Source organism: Ornithorhynchus anatinus, chromosome 13 (genome assembly GCF_004115215.2).
Source record: "Ornithorhynchus anatinus isolate Pmale09 chromosome 13, mOrnAna1.pri.v4, whole genome shotgun sequence".
NCBI lineage: Eukaryota > Metazoa > Chordata > Mammalia > Monotremata > Ornithorhynchidae > Ornithorhynchus > Ornithorhynchus anatinus.
The window spans coordinates 686590-702704 of NC_041740.1; the positions used below are offsets into that span (position 1 = coordinate 686590).

Genomic DNA, 16115 nt, shown 5'->3' on the forward strand with positions numbered 1-16115 from the left:
GGAAGTTAATCAATCAATCAATCAATGGTATTTACTGAGTGCTTTCTATGTGCAGAGCACTGTACTGAGTGCTTGGGAGAATACAATTCAACAGAATTAGCAGACGTTCTCTGCCCAAAATGAGCCAACAGTCTAGAAGAGAAAAAGACATTAATATGAATAAGTAATTTATAATATATAATTTAAAGATTTATACGTAAGCCAAGTGATTTGACCAAGGTCAAACAACAGGCAGGAGGAAGAGCCGTGAGTAGTATTTGATGTAGATGGGGTTTTCAGTACAAGTAGAAGGAAGAAGGAGTACCAAATTCCCATTTTACAGAAGAGGACATCGAGGAACCAAGAAGTGAAATGACTTGCCTAAGGTCAGACGGCAAGCAAGGGAAATAGCGGGGATTTAGTATTCGGGTCTCCTGACTCCCAGGAGCAGGTTCTTGCCCTTTGGACTCACAGCTTCTCTTGCAGGACCAACTGACCTACCTTTCTACATCACCTTGCTACTGGCCTACTGCAACCCAGCCCACAGGCTTCGCTCCTCTAATGCCCACCTCATCACGGTACCTCCATCTCACCTGTCTGGCCACCGAGCCCTCGCCCCTGTCCTGCCTCTGGTCTGGAACACCTTCCCTCCTCAAATCCCACAGACAATGACTCTCCCCCACTTCAAAGTCTTACCAAAGGCACATCTCCTCTAAGACATCTTCCCTGACAGTGTCCTCGTTTCCTCTTCTCCCTCACCTTTCCCTTCCTTGCCTTTATTCATCTCCCACCCAGCCGCACAGCACTTATGTGTGGAGAAAGGCAGCATGGCTTAGTGGAAAGAGCCCAGGCTTGGGAGCCAGAGGAAGTGGGTTCTCATCCCGGCTCTGCCACTTGTCTGTTGTGTGACTTTGGGCAAGTCACTTAAGTTCTCTGGGCTTCAGTGACCTCCTCTGCCAAATGGGGATGAAGACTGTAAGCCCCACGTGGGACAACCTGATGACCTTGTACTTACTCCAGGGCTCAGAACAGTGCTTGGCACATAGTAAGTGCTTAACAAATGCCAGTAATATGATTATATCACACTTTGTCTTAATATAACATCATAATAACATTACACTATGATAAAATATAATGTATTATGTAATATACAATATGCTGTAATATTGTATAATACATTATTAGATATATTATACTATTATAATGCTGTTATATAATATATTAATATATAATGCTGTATGGTATTATATATAATACAACACACAATACAGTAGTATATAATATACAGTACTGTATGATGTTGCATATAACCCAGCACATAATATATCATAATACAATATATTATGAAGTATATTATAGATTTAAATATATCAGTATATTTATATATTATATAATTATATATTATGAAATATATTGTATAATGATAGATTGATTATATGCTGTAATATATGTAACATCATACAGTAGCATATATTATGTAATTATTATTACACAGTATATACACTACTATACTATATTACTATTACTACATTATATACTACTATATTATTATATAGTATATACCATAATACTACATTATTATTATTATTATTATTATTATTATATAATTATACTACTGTATGATGTTAATATAGTATCAGCAGCATGGCTCAGTGGAAAGAGCCCGGGCTTGGGAGTCAGAGGTCATGGGTTCAAATCCTGGCTCTGCCACTTGTCAGCTGTGTGACTGTGGGCAAGTCACTTCACTTCTCTGTGCCTCAGTTCCCTCATCGGTAAAATGGGGATGAAGACTGGGAGCCTCACGGGGGGACAACCTGATGACCCCTGTATCTCCCCCAGCGCTTAGAACAGTGCTCTGCACGTAGTAAGCTTAACAAATACCAAGATTATTATTATTATGAATTAATGATAATGATGAGGGCGAGAAGAGCGTGGCTCAGTGGAAAAAGCCCGGGCTTGGGAGTCAGAGGTCACGAGTTCGAATCCCAGCTCTGCCCCTTGTCAGCTGTGTGACGGTGAGTCACTTCACTTCTCTGGGCCTCAGTTCCCTCATCGGTCAAATGGGGATGAAGCCTGGGAGCCTCACGGGGGGAACCACCTGACGACCCCCAGCGCTTAGAACAGTGCTCGGCACATAGTACAGAGTAGCTCTTATTCCCCTGTGTCTACCCCAGCGCTTAGAACAGTGCTCTGCACATAGTAAGCGCTTAACAAATATCAACATTATTAAGCGCTTAACAAATACCAACATTAATAACAATAATAATGTTGGTATTTGTTAAGCGCTTACTATGTGCAGAGCACTGTTCTAAGCGCTGGGGTAATAATAATGTTGGCATTCGTTAAGCGCTTACTATGTGCAGAGCACTGTTCTAAGCGCTGGGGGAGATACAGGGTCATCAGGTTGTCCCACATGAGACTCACAATCTTAATCCCCATTTTACAGATGAGGTAACTGAGGCACAGAGAAGTTAAGTGACTTGCCCAAGGTCAAACACAGGGGAATCAGGTTGTCCCACGTGGGGCTCCCAGTCTTCATCCCCATTTTACAGATGAAGGAACTGAGGCCCAGAGAAGTGAAGTGACTTGCCCACAGTCACCCAGCTGACAAGGGGCAGAGCTGGGATTCGAACTCATGAGCCCTGCCTCCAAAGCCCGGGCTCTTTTCACTGCGCCATGCCACTTAATAATAATAATAATAATAATGTTGGTATTTGTTAAGCGCTTACTATGTGCCCGGCACTGTTCTCAGCGCTGGGGTAGACATAGGGGAATCGGGTTGTCCCACATGGGGCTCCCAGTCTTCATCCCCATTTTACAGATGAGGTAACTGAGGCCCAGAGAAGTGAAGTGACTTGCCCACAGTCACACAGCTGACAAGGGGCAGAGGCTGGATTCGAACTCATGACCTCTGACTCCAAAGCCCGTGCTCTTTCCACTGAGCCACGCTGCTTCTTCTCACTTCTTCATTATTATTAGAAACGAACGAACGACTATCTTCACCACCCTCTTTATGTTGTTTACTACGTCCATCAGCCTGATTCTAATTATTTGCCATTGTTTTTATGAGATGTCCTTCCCCTCGACTCTATTTATGGCCACGGTTGTTCTCGGCCCGTCTTCGCCAATACCGACCTGATTAGGAGTTCGAATCCCGGCTCTGCCCCTTGTCAGCTGTGTGACTGTGGGCAAGTCACTTCACTTCTCTGGGCCTCCGTTCCCTCATCTGTCAAATGGGGAGGAAGACTGGGAGCCCCATGGGGGACAACCCGATTCCCCTATGTCTCCCCCAGCGCTTAGAACAGTGCTCGGCACATAGTAAGCGCTTAACAAATACCAACATTATCGAAGCAGCGTGGCTCAGTGGAAAGAGCACGGGCTTGGGAGTCAGAGGTCATGGGTTCGAATCCCGGCTCTGCCACTTGTCAGCTGGGTGACTGTGGGCAAGTCACTTCACTTCTCTGGGCCTCCGTTCCCTCATCTGTCAAATGGGGAGGAAGACTGGGAGCCCCATGGGGGACAACCCGATTCCCCTATGTCTCCCCCAGCGCTGAGAACAGCGCTCGGCACATAGTAAGCGCTTAACAAATACCAACATCATTATTACTATTATTATTAGGGTCGTGACCGAAGGAGCGGGGCGGGCGGAGAGCGGGGCGGCAGCGACCCCTGGCGGCGGCGCGAGGAGGAGGGGGGAGCGTGGCGAATGTGCGGCGGCGGCGGCGGCGGCGGCGGCGTGTGGAAAGTGCGGCGGCGGGGGCGGGGCTGCGTTTACCCCGCGGGCGGCCGATTTCATCATGCTGTGGGCTGCGCCTCCCGCCCCGCCCCCCCCCGTTCCCGGCCCTCCCGCCGGTCCTGCCGGTCCTGCCGCCCCCGGCCCATGCCGCCCCTCGCCGCCGCCGCCCGCACCGCCGCCGCTCCGCTCCTGCGCCGCCTCCTCGCCTCCCGCGCCGCCCCCGCACCCCCCACCCGCGCCATGGACCCCGCCGCCGCCGCCGAGGAGCTGCTGGCCCCGCTCCGCCAGGCCGTGCGCCTCCAGGTGCCGCCCCAGCCACATCCCCTCCACCCGCCCCATCGTCACGCCGTTTAGGATTCTAGCGTTAGACCGTTTAGTAAGCGCTTACTGTGCCCCCTGCGAAGCGCTGACTAAAGGGCCAGGGGGAGGTCCAAGGTCAGGGACAAGCTGATTCCCTTGTGTCTCCCCCGGCGCTTAGAACAGTGCTCGGCACATAGGAAGCGCTTAACAAATACCAACATTATTAAGGTCAGCGGGAGGGACTCGCCCTCTTCGTGGTTTGTGAAGCGCTTCCTATGTGCAGAGCACCCTTCCGAGCGCCGGGGGGGATGCAAGGTCATCAGGTTGGCCCTCGTGGGGCTCACCGTCTCCACCCCCCCCCCCCTTTTGCAGATGAGGGAACTGAGGCCCAGACCAGCGAAGGGACTTGCCCACCGTCACCCAGCTGACAAGTGGCGGAGCTGGGATTCGAACCCATGACCTCTGACTCCCCAGCCCGGGCTCTTTCCGCCGAGCCAAGCTGCTTCTCTACTCATAATGTTGGTATTTGTGAAGCGCTTCCTGTGTGCAGGGCACCCCTCCGAGCGCCGGGGGGGGGGGGGGGAGGATGCAAGGTCATCAGGTTGGCCCTCGTGGGGCTCACCGTCTCCACCCCCCCTTTTGCAGATGAGGGAACTGAGGCCCAGACCAGCGAAGGGACTTGCCCACCGTCACCCAGCTGACAAGTGGCGGAGCTGGGATTCGAACCCATGACCTCTGGCTCCCCAGCCTGGGCTCTTACTATGTGCCAAGCACCCTTCTAAGCGCCAGGGGTGGGGAGAGAGTAGATCCAAGGTCATCGGGTGGTCCCCCGTGGGGCTCACGATCTTCATAAGAATAATAATGCTGGTATTTGCTAAGCGCTTCCTATGTGCAGAGCACTGTTCTAAGCACTGGGGGAGCCCACTTGAGGCTCACAGTCTGAATCCCCATTTTGCAGATGAGGGAACTGAGAGAAGTGAAGTGACTTGCCCACAGTCACACAGCTGACAAGTGGCAGAGTTGCGATTCGAACCCATGATCTCTGACTCCCAAGCCTGGGCTCTTGCCACTGAGTCACACTGCTTCCCTCTTCCCTGCTTCCCTTCATCCCCATTTGACAGAGGAGGTCCCTGAGGCCCAGAGAAGGAAAGTAAATAATGATGAGGGTATTTGTTAAGCGCTTAACTCTGGGCCAGGCCCTGTGCTAAGTGCTGGGGTGGATCTAAGCAGAGCGGGTTGGATACAGTCCCTGTCCCACGTGGGGCTCATGGACTCCATCCCCATTTTACAGATGAGGAGACTGAGGCCCAGAGAAGTGATGTGACTGGCCCGAAGTCACATCTGACAAAGGGGAGGAGTGGGGATTAGAACCCATGACCTCAGACTCCCAAGCCTGGGCTTTTTCCACTGAGTCACGCTGCTTCTCATTCCCTTGACCCCACCCACCATCTGCTTGACCTGAGCCTCCCATCCCCTTCCCCCCATCCTTTGAACCCCGATCCCCCTAGGCCCACCCCCATCTGCCAGACCTGATCCCTCCCCCCACCCCCCACTGCCCTTAGCCGCCCCCCCAATCCTTCTCTCTCTGGGCTTTGTTGGGTTGCAGCGTTTCCACCGGGCCCTTTGAGGCGGCTGGAGATCCTTCCTTGGGGACTGAGGCACTATCCGCCGGCCGTAAGATCCTTCCTTGGGGACTGAGGCACTATCCGCCGGCCGTAATTTATCCATCCGTCGATGCCACCGCTTCCTACCCCGCACACCCACCCCGGAGAGCCCTTATTTCTGGCAGCCCGCCCCTTGGAGAAGAAAGATGAGGCTGGGCTCCTCGACCGCGGGGGAGGGCCACCGCCTGGCCTACAAGTGGGCTAATAGAGGCCCGGTCCACCCTGACCACAGGCTCCAGCCCAACTCACCCAACCAGCGACGCCACCCCCACCTCCCTCCTCGGGGCCGATGGGTTCCTCCCACCGGGCTGCCTGATGCAATTCCTGGCAGTGATCTGGCCCCGTGCCCTGTGCCCTGTGCCCTGGGCTCTGCCTTATGCCCCATGTCCCTTCCCTAACCTGCTTCCAACCCCTCTGCCCTTCACCTGGGCTACTTCTGAGCTCACCCGTCAGCCCTCCCAGCCATCGCCGCCGGCAGTGAGAGCCCACCAGAGGCAGGAGACGAGCCCCTTGCCCGCTTGGGGCTTGCTGGCGGCCAGGAGGGAAAAGGAGCCGGGAGGGGACAGGCAGGAGGATGGATGTGACAGATGGAGTTGTGGAGTCAGGGCTCTCATACCCCGAGGGGGCAGGTGGGCTGAGGGAGGACACTGGGGTGGGGCAGCTGGACATTCAGTGGGGAGGCCCAAGTGAGTGTCCTGGCAGCCTTGGCTTCTGTCTTTCTAGCTTTCAGTGATCTCTCTAGTGGGGACAAAGACAGCCTGTGCCCCTGGCTCCCTCAGAGTCAGAGGAGTCACCAGGGGGTGAGGGGGAGGGGGTGAGGGGGTAGATATTGGGTCCAGGGTTAGGGGATGAGATAGCCCACAAGTCTCCCATGACCATCGTCACCCAGACGAACCGCAAGAGCCCGTGGAGCCCGTGACTGGCCACGTCACCCGGGCTTTAACGCTAATGGATGGCTTTGGGGTCATTGGGGTTCCCTGGATCTGCTTCTCACGGTCCCCCCGACCCAGCCTCTGCCCTTCCTCCCATACTGGTAGCTCCCCCCCGCCAAACCTCTCTTGTCTCCCCAGGGAGACCTCGTGCGGAAGCTGAAGGAGGAGAAGGCCCCAAAGGTAGATTTGGACCAAGCGGTGGCTGAGCTGAAGGCCCGGAAGAGGGTCCTGGAGGCCAAGGTGGGTTTCCTCCCCCCAGGGAAAAGGTGGTGCATCTCCTCTCTGTGATGCCGACTCCTTGGGGGATAGCAGTGTGCCACGAAGGGTCCTGTCCAAGCAACTAGGGACCCCATTTGGGTGGTGGGCAGGGCCGGGTGTGGGGACAGCCTTGTGCAGGAAGCGGGCGGCAGGTGACTTTGAGTGAGGGAAGGGCTGGGGAAAGGTGAGGGGGGCGGTGTCACACGGTTAGAACCTCGTGAGCGTGGGCAGCCCGTTAGCCCACCGCGGGGCCGGGTCCAGAAGGGGACAGAGTCCGACTCGCGGTTGTCTCTGCCCGCGGGCCAGGAGCTGGCTCTCCAGCCCCAGGATGACATCGTGGACAGGGCCAAGATGGAGGACACCCTGAAGCGGCGCTTCTTCTACGACCAGGCTTTCGCCATCTATGGAGGTGCGGCGGCTCCCGGCGAGCGGGGGGAGAGGGGTGGGGTGCTCGGCTTCCCGGGGGTCACGTGGTTTGGGCTGTGTGTCCGACGTGTCTCCCAGGGGTCAGCGGCCTGTATGACCTGGGACCGGTGGGCTGCGCCCTGAAGAACAACATGATCCAGCTGTGGCGACAGCACTTCATCCAGGAGGAGCAGATCTTGGAGATCGACTGCACCGCCCTAACTCCCGAGCCCGTCCTCAAGTGAGACCTGCAGCGACCGAGGGGAGGGGAAAAGGGTGGGCCCACCAGACCGAGCACCTCCACCCCCCACTGGAGGTCCCGCTGGGGAGGCAATCACCCCAAATGCCGCCCAGGATGGACACAGATGGGCACGGGAGAGCCGACAGATCAGGGAACTGATCACATCATTAGAAAAGCCGTGTGGCCAAGTGGATATAACTTGGGCCTGCGACTTGGGACCTGGGTTCAAATCCCAGCTCTACCACTCATCTGCAGTGTGATCTTGGGCAAGTCACCAACTTCTCTGTGCCGCCGTTACCTCATCTGTAAAATAGGGATTAACACTGTGACCCCTTGTCAAACCCAATTAACTTAGGTCTACCCCAGTGCAGTGTCTACCCCTGTGCAGTGCAGTGCAGAGTGTGGTACAAAGGAAGCACATGACAAGTATCTTAAAAAAGGGGTTCAGAGGAGTTGGGTTCTAATCCTGCCTCTACCACATAGTACTTCCACTAACAACATTGGTAGTAGAGGTAATGGTACTAAGCTTCTACTACATGCCAAGCATTGTGCTAAGAGCTGGGATAGATGACAGATCATCAGGTCCCACATGGGGCTCACAGTCCAAGTAGGAGGGAAAATGGGTTTGAATCATTAGTTTGTAAATGTGGGAACTGAGGCACAGAGAAGGGTTGTTTTTTTTTTATAGTATTCGTAAAGCACTGACTATATGCCAGGTACTATTTGAAGTGCTGGGGTAGATAGAAGCTTATCAGGTTGGACACAGTCCCTGTCCCACATGACGTTCCATCTTATTCCCCCTTTTAAAGATGAGATCACTGAGGCACAGAGAAGTTAGGTGACTTGCCCAAGGTTACCCAGCAGACAAATGGTAGAGTTTGGATTGAAGCCTAGATCCTCTAACTCCCAGGCTCAGGTCCTTTCCACTACGCCAAGTTGCTTCATTTATCCTGCTCTGTGATCTTGGGCAAGTCACTTCACTTCTCGGGTTTTCAGTTTCCTCATCTGTATAAAACGGGGATTCAATACCTGTTCTCCTTCCTGGTTAGACCGCGGGCCCCTGTGGAATAGGGACTGTGTCTGACCTGATTATCTCGAATACATCCCAGTGCTTAATATAATGCTTGGCCCATATTAAGTGCCTGCAACATGCCACAACTATTATCATTATAGTCCGGGGCGGGTGGGGATTGACGGAGGAGGGAGGAGGCCCAGTGGAAATGAGGGAAGGGCTTGGGAGAGGGAGGAGTCAGGCCAGGGTTGAAGTGGAGAGTGTCAGAGGATTGTGGGAGGGCCCGGGGGTAACCTCTCCAGCTTTTGACGCCCCACCTCTCACCTCAGGACCTCAGGCCACGTGGACAAGTTTGCCGACTTCATGGTAAAAGACATGAAAAACGGGGAGTGCTTCCGTGCTGACCACCTCCTGAAAGGTCAGTCACTCGATCGTGTTTATTGAGCACTTACTTGGGAAAGTGCAGTATAACAGTTTGATAGACACATTCTCTGCCCACAACAAAGGTATGGGCGAGGCAAGGAGGGAGAGCTTTCACCCACCATGGGGAACAGGAAAAGAGTGAGGGTGGCCCCAGGCAGGCCAAAATCTTTCCCCAGGATTGAGTGACTCCCAGCTGCCGTTATCCTGCTGCCTATTGGATGTTGGGGCTGTTCTGTCTGCTGCGTTAAACAGCCACCAACCAAGAGTAGCTGTGGAGGGGAACCGGGCTGGGGGCTGGGTCCTGGGGACTGAAGGGCACAGCCCCCTCCCTCCTGAGGTCCTGGGACAGCCAAGCTGGTGGTGGGAACACTCACAGAGCAGGCTGACCTGCCCCTTGGTCACCCACAGCTCACCTACAGAAGCTTATGTCCGATAAGAAGTGTTCAGCTGAGAAAAAAGCCGAAATGGAGAGCGTCCTAACGCAGGTGAGTGCGGCGGCGGTGATCCTGACCCCCTGCTGGGACTCTGTCCACCCACCGTGCCAGCTCCTCAGCCTGCCCGCTGTCCTGGCCCCCATCTGCCTGCTGCATCGCCCTCTGGGCTCCGTTCACCCGCTCGCTGGCTGACTTCAGCCAGCAGAGGATTTTGGGCATGACTCCTTGGCCTTGGGCCATGCCCACCCCCTGCCGAGGATGCTTCAACTGCTGTTGGGGGGACCTGGCCAGAGCCGGGGACTGGGATGTGGCAGTCTGGAGCCCGGGGGTCTGAACCCAGCTCCCAAGATGACTCTGAGGAGTTTCGGCTGCTGGACCGATGGATGCATGATGCATCAATTGACAATGTCAATGGGTTGTGAGATGGGAGGCCAGAGCTTGGGTGTCTGGGCTCCCTAGGTGTGAACAGTGATCAGGGTGGGCACTTGCCGAGATTCTTCCCACTCCCGTCAGCTTCGGGGCTGCCCTCTGCGGAAGACTGGATTGGACTCTGTGCTCGGTGAGGGTCGCTAGTCAGGCTTTTAGCCCCCATTTCCAACCCTCCCACTCCTGGCCGAAGTTGGGAATGAGGGGAGAAGGGGCGGATGGTGGCACATGGGCACACTGGCCTGCCGCCATGCAGTTGCCATCTCCGCACCCATCCACCTCTCCCTCGTTTTCTCTCTCCAGATGGACAACTACGGACAACAGGAGCTGACAGACCTTTTTGTCAACTACAATGTCAAGTCTCCCATCACCGGCAACGACCTGTCTCCACCTGTGGCCTTCAACCTCATGTTCAAGACCTTCATCGGGCCCGGGGGCGGCATGCCCGGGTGGGTGCCATGGCCAGAGCAAGCCAGGGAGCTGGTTGGTGGGACTGGAGGGGAAGACCGGGAACCGGAGTGACGGGTTCCATCTCGTCTCCAGGTACCTGCGGCCAGAGACTGCTCAGGGCATCTTCCTCAACTTCAAACGTCTGCTGGAATTCAACCAGGGCAAACTGCCCTTTGCTGCGGCCCAGATCGGAAACTCCTTCCGCAACGAGATCTCACCACGCTCAGGGCTGATCCGCGTCAGGTAGGGCCGGCTGCCTTCTCCCGGCGTGTTGCTGGGGCAACTTACCTTGGTTCCCCCCGTATCCTTCCTCCAACACCCGCGGGCATGAACGTGGGGCGGGGATGACCACGGTGACAGTCCGTGTCTTCCATCATCTACCCTCGTGTCTCCAGGGAGTTCACGATGGCCGAGATCGAGCACTTCGTAGACCCCAGCGACAAGCAACACCCCAAATTCCCCAGCGTGGCCGACCTCACTCTTTGTCTGTACTCAGCCAAGGCCCAGGTCAGCGGCCAGTCGGCGCAGAGGACGCGTCTCGGAGACGCCGTGGAGCAGGTAACACCCTGGCTGGAGGATGGATGGCGGGGCCGGCCTAGGGGGTGCCGGGTCCCAGGATGTACCCGCGGGAGGAAGATCCCCACAACTCTGACCAAGAACCTGCTGGTCTTGGACACCTCCTGGAGAACTTCCCCCATTGGGTGGCTTGTGACCTGACCTTCCCAGTCCTTCTTCGCCTAGGCCTGTGACCCCTCTGGTTGCCGCTTTCCCAATCCTGGGCTCTGGGGGCCGGGCCTGGGAGTCAGAAGGTCGTGGATTCTAATCCCAGCTCCACCACTTGTCTTCTGTGCGGTTTTGGGCAAGTCACTTCACTTCTCTGGACCTCAGTTACCTCATCTGTAAAATAAGGATGGAGACTGTGAGCTGCACATGGGACAGGGACTGTATCTAACTTGATTTGCTCGTATCCACCCCAGAGTTTAGTACAGCACCTGACACGTAGTAAGTGCTTAACAAATACCATCATTATTATTATTAATAGTAATAACAGAGCCAACCAAGGACACCTATTGCCCATGCTTGGGGAAACAGCAATGTCCATTGGGCTTAGCCCACATGGTCCCGGAGGACTCTGAGTGGGGACCGCTCTTTCCACTTCTAGAGCTGTTCTGCCTTGGCCCTAGTGCTTGTGCAATGCCTGGTAGGCTGAGGGTGAGATCTAGGACCATTCTATGGCCCGAGAATCCATTTCCTGGGCACTTTCGTCTCAACCTGGACCTTATTAATATTAGTAATAGTAGTAATAATAATAATGACATTTTATGTGCCAGGCATTGTACTATGGTTAGGTCCAAGCGAGTCAGGTTGTCCTTGTTGCACATGGGGCTCACCGTTTAATCCTCATTTTACAAATGAGGTAACTGAGATGCAGAGGCATTAAGTGACTTGCTCAAGGTCACATGGCAGACAAGTGGTGGAGCCAGGACTAGAATCCAGGACCTTCTGACTCCCACGCCCAGGCTCTATCACTAGACCATGCTGTTTCTCCAAAGTCCCTTGGTGATGTGGGAGCAGTGATGGTCATGGGGTGGTCGTGAGGCTCAGGACAATGGCAGAGGGAGCTGACTGCCCACTTCCCTTCCAGGGTGTGATCAACAACTCCGTGCTGGGCTACTTCCTGGGCCGGATCTACCTATACCTGACCACGGTGGGCATCTCCTCCGACAAACTGCGCTTCCGGCAACACATGGACAACGAGATGGCACACTATGCCTGCGACTGCTGGGACGCCGAAGCCAAGACCTCCTACGTAAGCAGCCAGTGGTGGGCCAGGTGCCCAGCCTCCAGGGGCCACAGCTGGCTGGAATCCTGGCAGGGTGGGGGCCAGGGTGCAAATCTAACCCTGTGGGGGCAGGGGGTCTCTCAGGGAGGGACCCGCCTGCAGCTTCAGCCATTGTCTTTCAGGGCTGGATCGAGATCGTTGGCTGCGCTGACCGCTCCTGCTATGACCTCACTTGCCACGCGCAGGCCACCAAAGTCCCCCTGGTGGCTGAGAAGCCCCTCAAAGAACCTATATCCTTTCCCATCCACCCTCCCTGGCCCCTCGCCACACCAGAGGCTCGGCCTGGGTTTGGAGGCCTGGGCTCAGCTCTCGGTCCCTGACCCCCAGCGACTCCATTCTAGTGAGCCAGGCTGATGTTCTTCCATTTGCCTGCCTTCTCCCCAGGCACCTTGACCCACCCCCAATAAAGATTGTAGGTACCTTTGGGTGTCTCCTTGGGGGCCTAGGACCAGATGGTCCCGCAGGCTGCAGGGAAGCAGGACTGTCCCCCATCACAGGATGGAGCAGGAAACTCCCAAGAGGAACTGGACATTGTTCATTCATTCATTCATATTTATTGAGCACCTACTGCATGCAGAACACTGTACTAAGCGCTCGGGAGAATACAATATAAAACTATATAAAAAAATTTTAGAGTCAGGGAGTCAGGAGGTCTTGAGTTCTAATCCCAGTGCTACCACTTTTCTGTGTGATCTTGGGCAGGAGACTTACCTTCTCTGTGCCTCAGTCACTGCATCTGCAAAATGGGGAGCAAGACAGTGAGCCCCACATTGGAAAGGGACTGCGTCTAACCCGATCTGCTTATATCCACCCCAGCACTTCTTATAGTGGCTGGCACATAGTAAGAGTTTAACAAATACTGTAATAATGACAATTGTTATTAATAACAACTACAGACACATTCCCTGCCTACACCCTTCCCCAGCTGAGTCCTCAGGTTCTGATGGAGGGCACAGCCCGGCTCAGGGATGGAGGGCAGCAACCCTGTTCTGGGTTTCCTTAACGGCCAGCACAGAACGGTCAGCATGGTTCAGTTCGAACCCAACAAGGGGGCCATCGGCAAAGCCTACAAGAAGGACGCCAAGCTGGTGCTGGAGCACTTGGCTGCCTGTGACGAGCACCGTGTGGCCCAGCTAGAGGCCCTGCTCACTGACGAGGGGTAAGGAGCCCACAGGGATCGTCGGCAGACTTGAGCGAGGGAGGCTGAGGCCCCGGGGGCGGCGGGAGAGGTGGCTTTGGCTACATTCCGTCCCGCTGTCCCTGCAGCCTCGGTCTCCTCCCCTGCTCCGATGTCTGCAAAGAGGGGAAGGAAAAGGGATAGGGAGCATGCTGACTGCATGTGCTGGCCAAGTGTTGCACCTGCCAGTCATGGGGATGCAGCATAGAAGCATCATGGCTTAATGGATAGAGCATGGGCCTGGGATCCAGAAGGACCTGAGTTCTAATCCCACCTCTAACACGTGTCTGCTATGTAGTCTTGGCCAAGTCACTTCTCTGGGCCTCAGTTACCACATATGTAAAAAAATGGGGATTAAGAGTGTGAGCCCAATGTGGGACAAGGACCGTGTCCAAACTGATTAATTTGTATCTACCTCAGTGCTTAGAATAGTGCTTTGCACCTAGTTAACATTAAAAAAGTACCGTAATTCTTATGTGCCACTGTGCCGGCACAGGGAGTTCACCATTGAGACGGAGGGAAGGACGTTCCAGGTCACCAGGGACATGGTTGGAGTAAAGCGGTTCCAGAAAACCCTGCACGGTGAGAGCGTCCCCCAGGCACCAGTGTCGGGTAGTTGGGGGCCTGAAATTGTTTTGGGGATGGTCAGGCATCCCATTTCTTCTACACCGATCTTTCCTGTGGGTGGCATAGAAGCGGTGGGTCTGCGGTTGGGGGGAGACCGGTCAATAACGGGCCGTCCCGCCTGTCCCGCAGTGGAGGAGATTGTCCCGAGCGTGATCGAACCATCCTTCGGCCTGGGCCGGATCCTGTACACGGTGCTCGAGCACACATTCCACATCCGGCAGGGGGATGAGCAACGCACGGTAGGTGGCTCTCTCCACATCCTGTTCTCCAACCTCCTGGGACACGAGTGACCCCTAACTGGGCCACGGGGCCTTTCCCTCTCCCCCTTTCCATCCGTCTAGTTCTTCAGCTTCCCGGCAGCGGTGGCCCCGTTCAAGTGCTCCGTGCTGCCCCTGAGCCAGAACCAGGAGTTTATGCCATTTGTCAAGGAGCTCTGTGAGTCCTCGGGCATCATGTTTCCCTGGGGGGTGGATCCACATCTTGCCACTCATGGTGGCCATGGGTGAACCCTGTAGAATTATCCCCCACCCCACACTGGCTGTATTGGGCACATCGGGTTGGTTGGTGACTGTGGCCCCCTTGCGCAGTTGCTTGCCCTCCTCCCGGGGGATGCCAGAGAAGGACGGGACAGGTGGGACCGTGGCCTGGGAGGGTTGCAAGGTCAGCCAGAGTTGTGACTGTGCTGCCCACTCCCCCAGCTGCGGCCCTGACACGCTGTGGAGTCTCCCACAAGGTGGACGACTCGTCGGGGTCTATCGGCCGGCGCTATGCACGGACGGACGAGATCGGGGTGGCCTTCGGGATCACCATTGACTTCGACACCGTCAACAGGGAGCCGCACACAGCCACGCTGCGAGACCGCGACTCCATGCGGCAAGTGCGAGCCCAGGTAGGCCTTAGACCTTGCCGCATGAAGGGAGGCGGTGGGGAGGGGAGTCCGAATCGGGGCTGGGCAATAATGTGTGTGCCCCCACTGATCCTGCCACCCCTCTCCTCCGTACTCAGGTATCGGAGCTCCCCGATGTGGTCCGGGACCTGGCCAGCGGCCGGCTGGCCTGGGCTGACGTGGAAGCACGCTACCCGGTCTTCGAGGGGCAGGAAACCAGCAAGAAGGAGGTGCTGGAGGATTGAGGGGGGTCGGCCCCTCACCGTGGACACGAATAAACTTGGACCGCACCCCCAGGGCGGTCGGCGGCATGGTGCCACCCGCGGTCAGACCCTTGCCTGTTGCCTGACCTCCCACCCACTCCGGCCCTGAGAGGCCACGGGAGGGGCGTACTGAATAAACAAGCCCTTCCCTAAGACACTGCCCCCGTCTCCCCGCCTGGATGCACGGGGAACTCGGGGGGTCCGGCCTGCCGGGGGGTGGAGGGCAGCGGCGCCAGCCAACGGCAAGGATGGGACACATCAGCCGCACGGGAGGGGGGGGCCTGCACTTATCCAGTTTGGCCCCAATAGGTGGAGGCTAGGTCACTCCCCACCCTGGCCCAGGGTGGTACTCATGGCTATGAAACAGACACCAAGAAGGAGGCAGACCTTGGGTGCCCCAATCTTCATTATAGGCATTTCAGCCTTCTTTCTCCCTACACTACTGCCAGGAGGCACTGAGACCCCCCTGTCTCCAGTCACCTCGTGGGCCTGAGAGCTATGGGGATGGCCAGGACCAATAAGCACTATGTTTTGGCAAAATGGAGAAGGGAGCTGTACTAAAAGGGTCAGATTGAAGGAGCCCTCAGGGCTGGATGGGGTGGGCAGCCCGGCATTTTGTATGCTCTGTCTTGAAGCAGTGGCTTGCATGGAAGAACCTGGGTATCAGAGGAATGAGGTTCAAAAAACCACACCTGCCCCTTGCCTGTTGTCTGACCTTAAGCCAGTCACTTCATTAGGCCTCAATTTCCTCATCTCTAAAACAGGGATAAAATGCCTTTGTACCCCACCTCCCTCCTACATGGATCAAGGACTGTCAACAACCTAAGTTTTCTACTCATGCTGAGTGTTTAAAAACCACAACTATCACCAAAGGGAGAGTCGATGGAGAGGGTCAGGGGATGGGGTGGTGTTTTTTCCTTTACCCCAGCACACAGTTCTTCCCTATCTCTGGCTTCTCCATGGGGTGTTATTCAGGGGGAGAGGCTGCTTAGGACAGACAAGGTCTGGCTTAGACAGACCCATCTCCCTTACCCAACTCATTGCCTAGAAGGGAGGGCA

The 16115-nt window shown here is 55.4% G+C and overlaps 1 protein-coding gene across 1 annotated transcript; it reads left to right on the plus strand.

Annotated features, from left to right (window-relative positions):
• Positions 1–3955: 3955 nt before the first annotated feature.
• Positions 3956–15216, plus strand: GARS1 (glycyl-tRNA synthetase 1). Its single transcript, XM_029078205.1, has 17 exons — positions 3956–4018; positions 6750–6851; positions 7176–7278; positions 7374–7515; positions 8857–8945; positions 9359–9435; positions 10114–10259; positions 10354–10503; positions 10656–10818; positions 11906–12070; positions 12226–12333; positions 13117–13262; positions 13777–13862; positions 14037–14146; positions 14249–14342; positions 14606–14796; positions 14913–15216. The coding sequence occupies exons 1-17, from the start codon at positions 3956–3958 to the stop codon at positions 15036–15038; spliced, it is 2061 nt and encodes a 686-aa protein (XP_028934038.1). The 3' UTR covers positions 15039–15216.
• The last annotated feature ends 899 nt before the right edge of the window (positions 15217–16115 follow it).

Bases quoted from the DNA above. Each gene is read 5' to 3' on its own strand.
- GARS1 (XM_029078205.1), top strand. From the start codon at position 3,956: ATGGACCCCGCCGCCGCCGCCGAGGAGCTGCTGGCCCCGCTCCGCCAG. The intron at 6,852-7,175 runs GTGGGTTTCCTC...CCCGCGGGCCAG, and splicing joins AGAGGGTCCTGGAGGCCAAG to GAGCTGGCTCTCCAGCCCCA. The intron at 7,516-8,856 runs GTGAGACCTGCA...CTCTCACCTCAG, and splicing joins ACTCCCGAGCCCGTCCTCAA to GACCTCAGGCCACGTGGACA.